Source organism: Cydia strobilella, chromosome 1, assembly GCF_947568885.1.
Source record: "Cydia strobilella chromosome 1, ilCydStro3.1, whole genome shotgun sequence".
In the NCBI taxonomy this organism is placed as follows: Eukaryota; Metazoa; Arthropoda; class Insecta; order Lepidoptera; family Tortricidae; genus Cydia; species Cydia strobilella.
In genome coordinates, this window is record NC_086041.1 from 32219297 (window position 1) to 32235675 (window position 16379).

The following is a 16379-nucleotide window of genomic DNA, read 5'->3' on the forward strand; positions in this document are numbered from 1 at the left end:
GACGGTCGCAGGTACAAACCCCAACTTGTACTAACTAGTGAGTTTCTTAATTGGAACTTATATCTGGGATATCATTAGATAGATACTTAGCAGTCACTTTTAGGTGATGAAAAACATTGTGAGGAACTGATTTCAGTTTCCCTTCTTGGTTAAAAGGCCATGGCAGTCACTCTCATAAAGCCAGTTTCTTGTGCCAGCGCTTTGGGTTAGGAAGTCAAAGCGGCCCTCGGGCATTTATGTTTCAACAACAAAAGCGCAAAAATGCCGAGTTACAAGTCATCTTGGCAGAACAAAATCTTACCCATAATGCTGATCGATACTCTCATCCTCAACGAACGCGACCAGCCTATTGAGTAGCATAGGGCCAGCGAAGCCCGCCATGTCCGACACCAACTTCAACACGCCGATGCTATAGAATTGGTACGCGAAACACGAGTGCAGTGCGCGAAGAAGAGTCACGTTTCGGCGACGGCGCAGCGGTACACGCGAGGTCGGCGTCACCGGCGTTGACGACTGCGGTGCCGACTCGCCCAGCGCGCCGTAGCCTGCCAATTCATGTTCAATGTCAGGTCATGTCTGCATAGACCCGCAAAAAATTTTACTGACTAACCAATTAAAGAATATTTTGTAATTTTTACTTACATAAATGCATCGATAGTTTAGTGAGTCACAATACAGACCGTAAGTAGTTTTACTGAGGTAGGTTCATAAAAATACCTAAACATTTATGTCATACTTCGTATATTCTGCTTTTGTTTACTTCAATGTTATTTAAGGAAAAAGTCTACATTATCTGAAACTGTTGTTGGTGCACTGTCAGTGAACACTTTCTAAAATAGACTAGATACACATTTTAGAACTTTGAAAAGTGCAAAATAAAATACAAGTACTCGATAGAGTGTATCAAATAAATAATAAATAAATATCTATCTATATACCAAAAAAGCCCAAAGTGCCAATGAGTTTAAGAATAAATTAGATAAGCACAAAGCAAATTCTACTCAACACTGACAACTTGGTTTATGACTCTGGATACGGGCATTATCAGTTGTTTAAACTGCCTGCCTGCATTACAAATAATAATAATAATAATAATAATATCCTGGAAGACCTTGATTTGTTTAACAGCTAGTTAAATCTATAGGGATTATTTTAGAATTGAATCGGGAAAAGACTACGATGAGAGTATAAATCCAATTTTTGATATGCTTCGTTTTATATGGTTAAACGTAAATGTTTTCGATGCACATTACTTGCTTGAAGATATTTGTTAGTATTTAGTTTTATATTTTTCTTGTCTCTCACCTGAACTGATAAAAGGTTCATGTGGTATCTCGGCATACTGCTGGTAGTTATCTACATTGCCAATCAGTGCTCTGTCCATTTTAGCCCCAACATAAGCACACCGGTACTTTGCCGGGATGTCAAATAGTTCCTCTGGGTCCTGCAGTTTCTTGTCAAAACCTAGAATTCATTTCCAAATAAGTTTCTAGGAAGTTAAACCAGGATGCTATATTCTTATCACGGTTCATGAGATACAGCCTGGTGACAGATGGACCGGCAGACAGACACAGACGGACGGACAGCGGAGTCTTAGTAATAGGGTCCCGTTTTTACCCTTTGGGTACGGAACCCTAAAAAGTGATCTCTTTCTGAAAATGTATACTTTGTGCATTCAACACAAAGGAATCAACAAATGAGTATGGTGAAGCTAGCCAAATAAATACATATTTTTCTACACAACAAATGTTTTTAGCTGGCTGATTTAATTTATGTAAACCTATAAGTGTAATTAGTGATACTTTTACCTTTCTTTAGCAGTGGATTCACCCATAAAAACAGTAATTGTGATATGCAGCCATTGCCTTGCATAGCTGTGCCTAAGATACCTTCGTCCATATGTGGCATCAATGGTGTATACTCATTCTGTAACATCAAATTATAATTAAAAAAAAAATATATATATATATATTCCACATAATATTATCTTGTTTGTATCCTATGAATACGAGTCAATATACCCCTGATATGCATTTAAAACTGTTTATTTAGGAAAAACATGCATTAAGATTTAACTAACATACATAAAGTTAAAAAACACTTACATGAGCATGTTGTGATCCAACCAGGCAGGCTGAGTAGTAAGTAGGCCTGGATTCACTTGATGGTATTAGAGTAACAAAGTACATTACATGGCAACACAGCGTGGCAACATAGAAGGCAACAGGGCCTCCGAGAATAACACAGCTACGGAGAGATATCACATTGAGCACCACCGTCAGCCCCCAGAGGAACAACTGCACTGACGGCCCGCGGGAACTCGAGCCTAGCCGGTGCTTCAGAGATAACACATATCCAAAATGCACCAGCCAAGACAAGCATGATGCCCCAGCCACAAAATAATCTACAGGCAGCAACACAAAGTCCACTTTCGTAATAAAAATATACAGTTCTACTATCGGGATAAAAACTAAAGTCAGTACAACAAAGCTACGGAGAACTATTGTACGCTCCTGTAACTTCTCTCTTATCACCCAATCCCTCCTGTAGCCGATATAGTACCCCGACACGACAGCAATGATGAAGTACAGAGGTATTTGCAGAAACAACTGCTGGAAGCACAGCCCCATGTCCTTTGACGAGTGATCCCAGGGCTGCAGCCCGGTCGGTCCACACATATCTTCCCATCTCCATGGTGTGTCCCAAAACATTCCAGCCAAGATAAACAGTTTCAACACCAACACACCAAGTCATTACCCAACTATACAATAACTTGTTACAATTTATGCCTAAATATTAGGCTAAGGTTGATCTAATTATGAGTAATATGCATCTGGATTTCTAGTTTCCAGTCGATTAGTGAATCCCCGAATCCCGAATCAATGCAAAATATTTATTTGTTAAGTCAACCCATACACATTGTCAGTCTGACACAATAAAATTATGACAGTTCTGAAATTTATAGTAATATTTAAACGATTATTTTGGTATCTCAAACAAATTTCTCTTAATATCGCGTACGTTCAGCAACAACTAATCGACACTCTTTTCATGCTCTTTTTGTAACACAATAATATTATCAGGTTTATGATATCATGTAACCGTGTTAAAGTACAAATGAAAAATTTATATTACATTAAATATTAATTAATTAACCCGTATTATTTATTAATTATGTTGTTACAAGATCCAGATAGTGATTCAAGGTTTCTGAACATTTTCTGAATTAAAAAAAATTACAAATGTCATTGAGCTGTCAAAACTCTAATCAATTGTCAAAAAAAAACAAGTGAGCAGGGCAAACTCGTAGTGAAATTATTTGAAAAATTTAAATAAATAAATAACATCACAAAATACAACACATCATTGAAATTTGAAGATAGGTCCTGATTTTTCGTTTATCTTTGGTAAAAGAATAATAATTTACTATGTCGGTTAATGGAAACTGTTATGCTGAAGACGATATCGAAGATTTAGATCCTATCACAGATATTATAGATTATTTAGTGAGATGCGCAAAAATTTCTATAAAAACTGCTCACGTTAATGAAACAGAAATACGGACACGCGACAAAATAAAGTTGGCCTGTGATCTCTTCAGAAGAGCGCCGACTGATTTTTTACTACAATTTGGAAAATACTTAGCACCACATCATATAGAATACTTTGATAACTATCGGCCTGACAGTGGTGATAGCAAATATCGGGAATGTATAAAGGAATTAAAACAATATCACTCTGATGACACAAGGCATAAAAGAGTGAGAAACAGAAGGTACAATGCATTGAAGAAGCTGCAAGATGAATCTGATTATTTTAGTGAGAAGCAAATGATGTATAGAAGCCCTCTGCTGTATGATCAACTAGTGGGGCAGTATTTGTCAGAAGCAGAAATAAAGGAGCGGGACGGGGTGGACACTGAAAACCTTACATTTCTAAACTTAATATTGGAAACCGTTGATAGAAATCAAATGAGACAAACAAAAGACCAACAAAGGCTCGAGGAAGATATAGAGTCTATGGATATTAATGGACCAAAAGAAGTGGACTATGATGAAGATAAACCGTTTAAGAAAAAGCAATGGGGTGAGTTTGATGACGGTGAAAAACCTGAGTCTTCTAAGCCCGAAGTGAGAACCCAGAACACAATAAGCGCTCCAGAAAGAAGGCTTCTTAGAGAGGAATTCTTGCAGGAGATGTACTCCAGCTTCTTGGAAGGCAGAGATGATATAGACTACACTACCATAGACAACAACGAGCAATATGATGACCTGAAACAAGTTTCACAAGACGCTGAGGACAAGTACTTTGATTCCGAGCCAAATGACTCGGAGAACCTGGAGGAGCACATGCAACTGGTCACGGAGTATGGAAGGAAAAACTCCACTGACAGTGGCGAAGACCCCTTAGATTTATTTATGGAACATCTTAATAAAAGGCATGTTGAGAGTTGAAACAGATTATTTTACTTTCTCCTCATGTAGTTAAGTGCTTTCCCAATTGTTGTCTCTTCTTCCTCGCTTATAATTTTAACGCATCAGTGAAAGAACATGGGTCAAAATCATATAAAAATAATTAATGCAAATAAAAAAATCATTTATCCATATTTAAATACATTTTAATGTATTTTTATAAATCCTCATTTTTAGTTTTAAAGTATGTCGATAGATGGCAGTGAATTTACAGCGGTTACAAAATTTACTATGACAGTACCGCTCTATCTTATTATAATATAATATTATCCTCTTTGGTAGTGCTAACAATAAAAAATAAAAAGAAGAAAAACAGCTTACTTTGGACATATCTATAGAAATAGTACATACCATATTGAGAAGAATAATAGAAGGTAAAAGAGGTACAGGAAGACCTAGAACAACATGGAGTAACAATATTTGGGATTGGGTCGGTACCAAGGACGACGCCACTCTTTCTAGAACGGCAAAGAGTAGAGAAGACTTCCGCATGATGATCACCGACTTTCGATAAGATATGGCACGATAAGAAGAAGAAGACTGCCATCTGACCTTCCAACCCAGACGGGAAACTAGGCCTTATTGGGATTAGTCCGGTTTCCTCACGATGTTTTCCTTCACAGAAAAGCGACTGGTACCTAAATTAAATATCAAATGATATTTCGTACATAAGTTCCGAAAAACTCATTGGTGCGAGCCGGGGTTTGAACCCGCAACCTCCGGATTGAAAGTCGCACGCTCTTACCGCTAAGCCACTAGCGCTGTCCCAATTAGCTCCATGCATGATTTTTAGGGTTCCGTACCTAAGGGTAAAACACTAAAAACGGGACTGTATTTACTAAGACTCCACTGTCCGTCTGTCTGTCACCAGGCTGTATCTCGTGAACCGTGATAGCTAGACAGTTGAAATTTTCACAGATGATGTATTTCTGTTGCCGCTATAACAAAAAATACTAAAAACAGAATAAAATACATATTTAAGTGGGGCTTCCATACAACAAACGTGCATTATTTGCCGTTTTTTGCGTAATGGTACGGAACCCTTCGTGCTCGAGTGCGACTCGCACTTGGCCGGTTTTTTAATTTTTGTAATCAAAATTTATATGGTTGGAACACCGGTAAAAATACTTTTGTAAACCTTCACATTATTTTATTAAAAAATATTTAATATTGAAAAATTTTGAGCCGTTGAAACGCTCATAATTTTTGGCGCGAATTCGACAGAGCGTGATGAGTTGATGACGTCAAACGTTGGACGGTCTAACTGACGTTTATTCGCGATTAGTTTAATCGCGACTAATGTTAATCGAAACAAAACTCCGACTAAAACTAATTAATCGTCGCTCGCGATTATATCGGTTAATTTTATTCGTTAGTCGATTACATTTTGCCCAACTCTCTTACAATCACATTGTACATCCTACCTAGTGTACCGGTCTTTAATTTACTGCACTACAAAAGTAATTTTGTAATGCATACACTTTGTAAAGTAGACAAACTTAATATTTGGCGTGCAAAAATAACTTTGTAATGCATACACTTTGTATAGTTGACAAACTTAATGTTGCGTGCAAAATTAACTTTGTAGTGCATACAATTTGTATAGTAGACAAACTTAATTTTGCCTGCGAATAATTGCCATACTTTCTTTCTTGATAACGACAAAATGTTCTGGCTTATTTTTTTATGACTGTTTTAGATACTTAACTTTAACCCAGGGACCGGCCCGCTATCCCTTATCGGGGTTTTATAAGGGTATTGCATAAGGCTTAACTCACCATACCCTTTGCCAGACGAAACCCTTTGTTTCTGTTTTAAAAACCCTTATATAAAGCTACCACATTTGAGTAATCGGTAGCCCAAATACCCTTACAAAACCCTTATCATCCGCTCACCAACACCTTGCATATTGCTTATAAGGGTTAGCCTTATAAAGGGCTTCCCTTTTAGCATATAAGCGTGCTAATTTAAGTCGTCTACCTTGTTCATAAAGCACACATTACTTCAAATCCGAGCGATCGTCGGCGGCGACGGCGGCGTTCTTTGACTAGGCACGTATTTTCTTTCCTTTTCATACACTACCGTAGATATATACTAATCCTGTCTCTTTCACGCAAAGGGAAACCTTTATAAAAAGCGCTTAAAGATAAGGGTAACCCTTATTAAGAGCTAGCCTTATTTTTGGTTAGCTTTTCGGTAAGGGTTAGTCAAAGGTAAGGGTATGAATGGGCTTGCAGTTCAAAAGGGAAAGTCTTTCAATGTGTTAGCCGTGTTTAAGTGTCGCCCATTGAAAGGGTTTTATCGCGGAAAGGGTTGTCCGGTCCCTGCTTTAACCTGTAAAAAATACAAGTTGCCTCAAGAACCTTTTTAAAATTTTGTGTAAAATTATTTTCTATCATCTTTGACAATGTTATTTATCATTTTGTGGTAAAAGTAGAGATACACTAAAAGAGGGCGAACCAAAGAATGTCGAATTAAACATGTCCTTCTGGTCTGCAGGAAAACAAGAAGATTTGAGGAGAATAGTGTGGGAATGCCGCCGGGACAGTAACCTGCAGCTCCAACTCCAGGGAATTGGGCAGATTGAACGCCACAAGCGATCACCAGCCCTCCTGTCTCCGGCCGGGTGTCCCTGCACTACATCTACCTTATAATTGATATTGACTGTACATAACAGTGCTAAACACATATTAGACCTAGCATTACATAGATCAGCTATACGCGTGCGCCCGTGAGAGACAAAACATACGCAATGCGACAATATGATTGGTCGAGTAGATTTGTAGCCCACCATAAACCATACTAAATTTACGGTGGGGAATAAAAAAAAAGTGAGACTGTGACAAGGACCAACAATAACAGCGCTTTCTCTGCTACTCCTACTGAAAGATCCATAAGACTATCCCGTTCGGTCATTTCCCCCCGCCCCTCATGACCGATCCAGTTATACTAGATTCATGGCTAAACACGAAATCGATATTAAACTAATTTTACCGTCAGCCTCACATAAATTTATGTCACTAGGGCCGTAAAATCAATTTAATGTTATTATTACGACTCACGACTGGCGGAAAATTATAATTACCTGTGTATCCGATATCCGATACCTATGGAAATAAACATACCTAATATACCTATTAATGATTTTTGCTAGACTTCGGTGGAATCGCATATCCATACTAATAAACGAGCTATTCTTGTATATATCTACCTATATATATTTCGGGGATCTCAGAAACGGCTCTAACGAATTTGACGAAATTGGGGCGAAAAATCGATCTAGCTAGGTCTTATGTCTGGGAAAACGCGCATTTTTGAGTTTTTATATGTTTTCCGAGCAAAGCTCGGCCTCCCAGATATTCCATACTTACTAATATTATAAAAGTTTAAATCGCTATTTCTGTCTGATACATAGTTACATACTCAAAGTTGAATTACTGCATCGAATTTAATTACATTTCATAAGTAGACAGACAGCTTAGTAACCCTTGACATGTCCGACCTCAACTTTTTTATGCTAATAAAAAAAATAGCCCATGAGCTACTTTATTTTGAGAAATCCACACCATGAAGAGGGACTGGAAAAATGACTCAAAGAACCGCGGAAATATTCACGCGGATGAAGTCACGTGCGTATAAGCTGAGTAGTTTCTACTCATGTTATAATGCGAAAATAACTCTGTCCGCTTGTCCTGTTTGTCTGTTACCTCTTCACGCTTTACCCGCTGAGCCGATTTAGATGAAATTTGGTGTCAGTATATTATATTTTGAGGCCCGGGAAAGGATAGGTAGATAGTTTTATCAGACATAATCATTTCACGCAAACGTAGTCGCGGGCTGAAGCTAGTAGTCCATAATTTTTTAACGTGACAGTCATGTGCACGAGGATGTCGAGGATACTTAAATAAATAGGTACGTTATTATTATTAGTCACGTCTGGCATATTAATTTTAAGATTATTGCGAATGTGTGATAGAAAAAACAATTTTAAAGGTTATAAAGTAACTTAACATGATAAAAATCATATATAAAAAGACAAAGAAGAAAATCGATCACTATACTACAATCACTAGCTTGCCAGCAAAATGGCGACAACCAAGTTGATACTTTGTATACTTATTCTTAGTGTACTGTGTGTGTCCGTGAACTCCGTGTTGGGAAAATTTAAAATTCACGACAAATTCGTTAAAAAGTTCGGTTTCGACGAATATGACAAGGATAAAAACATTAAAAAGTTTGATTTCGACAAATATGACAAGGATGAATACATTAAAAAGTCTGATTTCGACAAATATGACAAGGATGAATACTTTAAAAAGTTTTGTTCCGACGTATACGATAAAAAGTTTGATTTCGACAAATACGATAAGGATGATTACGAGAAAAAGTTTAACGTAAAATTCGATGACAAGTTTGGTTTCGACAAATTCTTTAAAAAGTTTAACGTAAACTTCGATATTCGATCAATGTTCGATTTCGATAAGGAAGGAAGGAGGAGGAAAAAGGATAACGACAAATTCGATAAGGATGATCACTTCAAATATGTTAAAAAGTATTGTTCCGACAATTACGATCAAAAATACGATAATAATGATGGTGACGACAAATACGATAAAAAGGATGATGATGACAAATACGATAAAAAGGATGATGATGAAAAATACGATAAAAAGGATGATGATGACGAATACGATAAAAAGGAGGATGATGACAAATACGATAAAAAGGATGATGATGACAAATCCGATAAAAAGGATGGTGATTACAAATCAGACAAAAAGGATGATGATGACAAATCTGATAAAAAGGGCGACGATGACAAGTCTGATAATAAGGATGATGATGGCAATTGCCAAGAATTTCAAGATAATTGCAAGTTAAATACTTAAATTGACATTTATTTCAGGCTCTATTCCCATAAATATGTATGTTATTATATATTATATTACACTTATATCTTATAAAACTATTGTTAGTCAAACAATAGTACATTGTGCAACGTAGGGGGTAAGTCAAATACTGTACAAGAGTTTTTCACGACAGCCGCAGGCTGGAGTGAATTAAAGCCTCGAGTAACAATATTCTTACCCCAGGAGTTACACACAATGTTTTTCATCACACTTGCGAAGAAAAAAAATATTTTTAGCGAAATCATTCTTAAATACGGTGACTATCGGTGACATTTCAATCATTCGTCGGCCATTTTGAAATTTGTCGGCAGTTTAGCCACAGTATTACAATTATTCTTAGGCATCGAAGGCACAGACGTCCACATCAGCATTCAGCCACAATTGAAAATAGTGTAAAAATATTTTAAACGGCTATTAAATTATGTGTCAGTCACCCGTTGACCACGAACGCTGTAAAGAGTTCGAAACGTCGGGATGTATTATAAATTCAATATACGCGATATAATCCGTTTTCATAGTTTTATTTCATGAGTAACTATCGCGGTAACCGTTGGCTATTAAATTAATCAAATTAAATATTTGAAAACATAAACAAAAAAAACAAAAAAAAAAACGTCAGTATTTTCAAAGTAAAACTCATTTATACCTACTTAATGTTTCGTATGAATTAGTGACATACATAATTTAAAAAAAACAGCTAAATATAACTCACTCGAGAATCCATAACTTCCGCGGGAACAATATAGGCCTTTGACCTTCAGTAGTATACCTGCATGAAATAAGATCTTTTTCGAGCAAGTGTGATGTAAAGTTATATTAACATTTAAGAACTAAATTAATATTATATGCATTATAGGTACTAATATATAGGATTTTACCGTCAAAATTTACAAAATAAACTTTTGAGTGTGAATGCAAGTTTTTCTTATCTTTCCCGCTAACTGCGAATACCTTATTGGCCAAACACAAGGCGCGACGCAGCGCCGCGTCCGCGCCGCGTGATGCCTGTTCAAACAGGTCGCGCGCGGATCGCGTCGTCTTCGCGCTCTCAACACGCCCTCATCTAGACGTGTGCGCCGATTAAAAAATGATCGGCGGCGGCGTTTGCCAGAAAATTGGCGGCGGCGGCGTATTTTCGGCGTGAAATCGGCGTAACCTTGACTTTCAGGTTTCTTAAGAAAAATCATTAATTTGTTGTTTTTCTTGAAAATTTGATCAATCCAGGTTGCTGGCCAGTGATTCCAGTAAACTAAGTATAGTTTTAAATAGGATTTGTAAATTAATAATATAGGATAGGTATAATAACTTGATTTCCCTAGTAACTTCGATTAAGGGGTTACCTGGTCCCAATGACCTACGATCCGATCCATACTCTCCATTTTCTCATGATTTCCATGGTTTATCGTATTAAAAATGACGGACTTTAACAAAACAGAACTCCAAAATGCTTGAAATTTGCTAGGCATAGTGGACTGCCATGGCTTCCTTTTAACGGTTTTCTTGTCAAGTGTAATTTGTCTCCATTTCGCGCGGTCATAAACCGTGTGGACTGCACGGTGCAGACTGCCGCAAGGCGACCTCTTCATTGCGTTCTACCTTCTCACACATGCTCCAACTCGAGCACGTTTGCTATCGGCCTAAATATCGGTGTGTCAAACAGTTTGTGCAACTGGCTCTTCTGTTTTATTTAATTAATAATTGACGTATATCTGACAAAAAAAAATCATATTGTAATTCAAATACCAACTTGGAATAGCTAATTAACAACACTCAAGGTCACGCCGATTTCGTGGCAAAAAAGCCCGGCGCCGGCGTACACGTCTACTCCAGAGATGTAAAAAAAGTGGTATTTTGCCCAATCCCATTATAGGAGCTGTAAAACTACATACCTCCTATGATGGGACAATTTACATAATGATGCTTCCCACCATGCCGTCATTTCATGTTTAAACAATACAGAAGTAAAATGTAAGTAGTTATGAAATTTGTCAGGAGGTACCTATGCTCGGACTTCGGATAAAATTAATATCGTTTTTACAAACTTTTATTTAACATTTTACTTGCCCAACAGGGCAAATTTGTATGTTAGTTATAGACCGCGAGCCAAGCGCAATTTTCGTCAGTCATCGCCTCCCAGGCGAAAACTTGTAGGTATAGTGGTTAACGGCTATGTATGACCCTCGTGGACGTCAGCTATCGCTTCGTTGGTGGGTTGAGGAATGGCAGCCACAAAAACACGTAAAAAAAATTATTCATCGCCTCCCGCTTGATACTTTGTCAGATGATAGTTTAGATGCAGAAAGAGAACATAGTTTTTCAACACACTTGCTCAAAACGACGTTTTTATTCCACCGATTTTTGGCTCATAATCCTAGATATTAAACACGCGTGCTCTTTCAGTGTATTATTCCACTCGTGCTTTTTCATTATATTATCCGACTGAGTTAAGAAGTTAACTGATTGCTAATAATATGCATGGAAAGGGAGCCTTCTTTAATTGGTCGGACTGGCGGGCACGGGCGCGCTCCTCGCGCCTGCGCAGTGCGCGGCGCGCGGCCCGGCCGGCCCGCCCGCCGCGCCGCCCGCGGCCGGGGCGAGCGAGGGCCGGCCGGCAGTACGAGTATGACAGATGAAACACACAATACTAACTTGTATATGGATTCCGAATTGTCCGAAATAAATGAATTTTATTTATTATTATTTATTTAACTGTTTTAACTATTAAAATTTGATTAATATGAAAGTTTCTTTTTTTCTCTCGCAAGTGTGTTGAAAAACGTCGTATGAAACGCGTGTGCATTGGTCATTACACACATCGGCTTTCTTATTGCGCGCTCGCTTACAGCTCGCGCGCACAATATCGCCTCGTGTGTAATGACCAACTTAGCACACTTGTATCATAATGTACTATTAATTATGTGGAAACTAATTGCGGTATCTTTGATACAACACTCCTGAAACATGAAAGACGGATAGGACATTCACAAGTATCCTTTTTTCGTCCCCAGGTTCGGTAGTAATGAGTATAAGTAAAGAGGCAACAAGCGAAGCTACATTCACATTTTATTTTCCCCTCACTAGCTCGGAAAGTTGTCTTTTATCCTTTAAAACAAGCGGGGAAAAACGCATTTTATCCACTAGTGGGGAAAGTAATTTGACCTTGGATGGAGCGTGTTTAAGTAGCTTGACAGATAACAAAACGTAAAACGCTCATAATAATGATTCGTTTGATATTAATTATCATTAAACAAATGGTTTGAGAATCTAATAAAAAATACCAAATTTAGCTTTATTTAATGATTTTATGTCATAAACCTTAATGTTCCATAAGAAACGTTTGTTTTTTAATAATAAGTTGAGTCGATGCAATTTCAAAACGCATCATTGACATTTCATACGTCAGAAATGTCAACATTGTCAACAAAATTTTTACTTAAAAACTTCTCACGTAAAATACAGAATTTCCAGAGTTTTTTGTTATAATATCGTAAAAAATGAGTGATTTCAGTGATGAAGATGATCTAACGCCTGTGGATGTTGCACTTTCCTCGCTATAGTGAGGTGAAAAGTTTTGTATTACACACGGGTGCAAATGTATTTTACTTCTCGTGTGTTGAAACACTTGCTACGCTCAGGATTCTATTTTAGACTACTATAGAATCCTTTCGCTTGCTCGTGTTTCAATTCCACACTCGCGGGTAAAATACAACTTTGCACCCTTGTATAACAAATAACTATACCTCTATTATTATAGACGTTTACTGCCGATGTTATTTGAACTAAGTATCAGGACTTTTATCACTATTAAACAAACGATAATCAACAATGGCAATGATAGCATGCAATTAAAGATATTACATCGTTGGCTTGTTGATATAACACAAGTAACACTTCCTTGTCTTAAAGATAGAGATGTTGCACAACATTATGTTGTCTATTCGGTCGTTTGGACCCTGGCGGCGTTTCACTATCATGTAGGCTGGCTGTTTCTCTAAATGGTTTTGGCGGGCGTGGCATGCATACGAATTAAAAGAGAATTTCACATTTCTGACGCTTGACTTTATTTAGTTTATTTCCCTGGTGAATCCTTGATATAACTGCGCGTATTTTATACTACTACGGCCCGGCAAGCGAACACCGCTAAGGGAGCTTGCATCTCCAGAGGACGCGTTGTCTACCCGTTACTTACAAGGATTCATGAAGTGGTTCAAGGATTCATCAAAATTAAAACTACGTAGCCTAACCTAACCTAATTTTACCCAGCACATGAAGAGGCTCATCCTCATTGATCAAGCCAAAAGTCTCAAACACTTCAAACTAATGTGCTTGAGCTCCTATTAGGCGAACTTTTTACTCCACCAGCCACCAGCCCAAGCCGAAAAGTTTACCTGATATTAGCTTTACTATAATACCTACCCGTATTAACTAGGCGATGCCAATCTCATCATGCAAATCTTAAATAATGCAAAAATCGCTAAAAATAGCAATCTGCGAACATAGCTAATAGTTCTAACATATTTAATACGACTGTTTGTGTTCATCATCTTCCTCGCGTTGTCCCGGCGTTTTTGCCACGGGTCAGGGGAGCCTGGGGTCCGCTTGGCAACTAATCCCGAGAACTGGCGTAGTTGGGTGATTATCTCAACAATTTTTTTTTGCGGCGGAGCTGATAATGACAGTGTGGACTAATTTTTTGAGAATGGGATTTTTTTTTCTGAAAACATTTCACGAATTATTATCTTAAACCAAATCGCAAAATGTTATAAAAGTTATTGATATTTAATAAAAAAATTTTTTTCACCGCAATTATAATTTTGGTGTAGTGTCCGGAATCCAATTCTCTTCAATAATTTCTATGGTAGAACCATAACATACATTGATTTAACTAAAACTTCACAAACTTTTACTCGTTATTAGTCAACGTATATTATAAGAAAATAAAAGTAAAGATTAGTACATGAATCGATACTCTAAAGTCTAAACTAAGCATTAATAGTTGTCCGGGTAAAATAGTAAATTTTGGTGGTAAATATTCAAAAGGATTTTATGGTCGAACGAAACGCAATAAGGCTAACAAAGGTGTAGTGTAGTAACCTCAGTGTTGCGAGATCGTACCTTTTAGTACGATTTTACGTACTTTTTGAACAGCGTGCGTACTTAAAACATACCCCGCCCAAAACCGTACTAAAATCGTACTTTTTGGCTAAACCGTACATTTTAGTACGATTTTACGTACTTTTCGTATGAGTGGTTCAAAAATATGCCAAAATGGCGTAGAAATAATAGTGACAGACCAAAAAAAGTACCATTTTATTCCGTAAAAATTTGTGACTTGTTTGTTTTGGTATTTTTATACCTTACTATTTTGCGTACTTATGTAGTTTTCGTGGATTATCAGTTAAAAAAAATCACCCGTTTCTAAAACACTTCTTCTGTTTATACTGTTTCTTTGAACAAAAAAATGAAATTGTACTTCTTTTGGTAAAATCGCACCTTTTTTAAATCGGGGTCGTATTTTAGTTTTCAGTGCTCTGTCATCACTGAGTAACCTGTTAATTTAGTACCGCTCCGGCTAGCGATGGGACGAGTCCACTTTTTTCCAATTCGAATGATTCGAATTGATTCGTCTGCTGATTCGAATTGAAACTCGAGTTGATTCGACTCGACGAAAATGTTTGGCCGTAGGATAGAAGGATCGTAATTCGCGTCTTTAGCGACACGGCAACCGGGTCCAACGTGCACGGATAAGGCCCGCAAATTCGAGTTGTAACGGCGAGTCAAGTGGTACAGAGATATCAGATTAAGTAAAAGGAACCTTTGATATATTGACTTAAGGTTTAATTTTGGATAGCCGGGCATGGGCAATGAGCAAACTCGAATCGAGACGGCGAGTCATATGGTACAGTAGAAAGTAGTTTAAAAAAACTCCCACATTACACTTTTTCTATTACCGGGTGGCATTTTCATCATCATCATCATCATCATGTCAGCCGATAGACGTCCACTGCTGGACATAGGCCTCCCCCAAGGCTCGCCACTCCGACCGATCCTGTGCCGCTCGCAACCACCGAATTCCCGCGACCTTCACCAGGTCGTCGCTCCATCTTGTTGGAGGCCTACCGGCAGTTCGTCTTCCGGTACGCGGACATTGGCATTGGCGGGTGGCATTTTAACGGATACAAAACTCAAAATGAAACTGATAAAACTTGATATACAGCACTGAATAGTTGAAAACGCAATGAGAAAGCGCGCGAAACTCAACTAGTGTCAAAGAAAAACCATAGATAACTTAGAGAGATCCCAGTGATTCCATTCCCCATTCGCCGGTCACCAAGAGTTTGTTTATAAACAATATTTTTTCGTCTAATTCAAGGACATCGCCAGACCTAACAAGGTCAAGGACATAGTCTAAGAAACGATAACTAATTTTTACGTACCTTCACCTCTTAATTGATTCAATCTAAGACTACGTATGTTATGTGTAGTAAGTATGTTAGATAATGTGTGGATTGAGAAATTGTAGCTCCATGTCGTTAATATATAGATAAAGATCCTTATATGAGTCTCAAAAAGTATATATTGAAATTGAAATATGTGTGCAATGGTGATCAGCAGAGAAAAGTTTACAGGTCATTTTTGTTCATTTTGATGAATTTTTCATTATTTTTCCAATCAAAATAGAAACGATATAAAGGAAATTCCCCATTTTGGGCCGTATTTTATTTCGTTTTTAAAATGTTTCTTGTTATTGATGCATTTCTTATTCCTAGAAAATATTTTTTTGTTTATGCCATAGTAAAGACTAAAGCGACTAAAAATAATAGTGAGTAAAAACCGTACTGATCTAAATATTTTAAAATATGTCTCACAAGTTAAGTGCGATTAGTAAAGAAAGTGTCCAAACAAACAAAATCTTTTCACCAATGTAAACCATTGCAGTGATATTTAAATGTTTTTTTTTTCGATGTAATCATTTATTTGCTTAAAAACGTATAAT

General features: G+C 37.4%; 3 protein-coding genes across 3 annotated transcripts in view; 2 read left to right on the forward strand and 1 right to left on the reverse strand.

Annotated features, from left to right (window-relative positions):
• The window catches only part of LOC134744449 (ATP-binding cassette sub-family C member 10), a 42395-nt gene extending 39502 nt beyond the window's left edge, over positions 1–2893 (reverse strand). Inside the window, exons 1-4 of the mRNA XM_063678264.1 lie at positions 2106–2893; positions 1809–1926; positions 1306–1464; positions 302–545 (exon numbers count right to left, since the gene is read on the reverse strand). Coding sequence (XP_063534334.1) covers positions 302–545; positions 1306–1464; positions 1809–1926; positions 2106–2711 — 1127 coding nt within the window. The 5' untranslated portion in view covers positions 2712–2893. The remainder of the gene's footprint in view (positions 1–301; positions 546–1305; positions 1465–1808; positions 1927–2105) is intronic.
• A 391-nt stretch (positions 2894–3284) lies between these two features.
• Positions 3285–4460, forward strand: LOC134744458 (coiled-coil domain-containing protein 97). The gene has a single exon (XM_063678276.1). It carries the CDS (start codon positions 3429–3431, stop codon positions 4452–4454), a length of 1026 nt encoding a protein of 341 aa, XP_063534346.1. The 5' UTR covers positions 3285–3428; the 3' UTR covers positions 4455–4460.
• A 4097-nt stretch (positions 4461–8557) lies between these two features.
• LOC134741494 (prostatic spermine-binding protein-like) lies at positions 8558–9361 on the forward strand. The gene has a single exon (XM_063674327.1). The coding sequence runs from the start codon at positions 8558–8560 to the stop codon at positions 9359–9361; it is 804 nt and encodes a 267-aa protein (XP_063530397.1).
• Positions 9362–16379: the final 7018 nt, after the last annotated feature.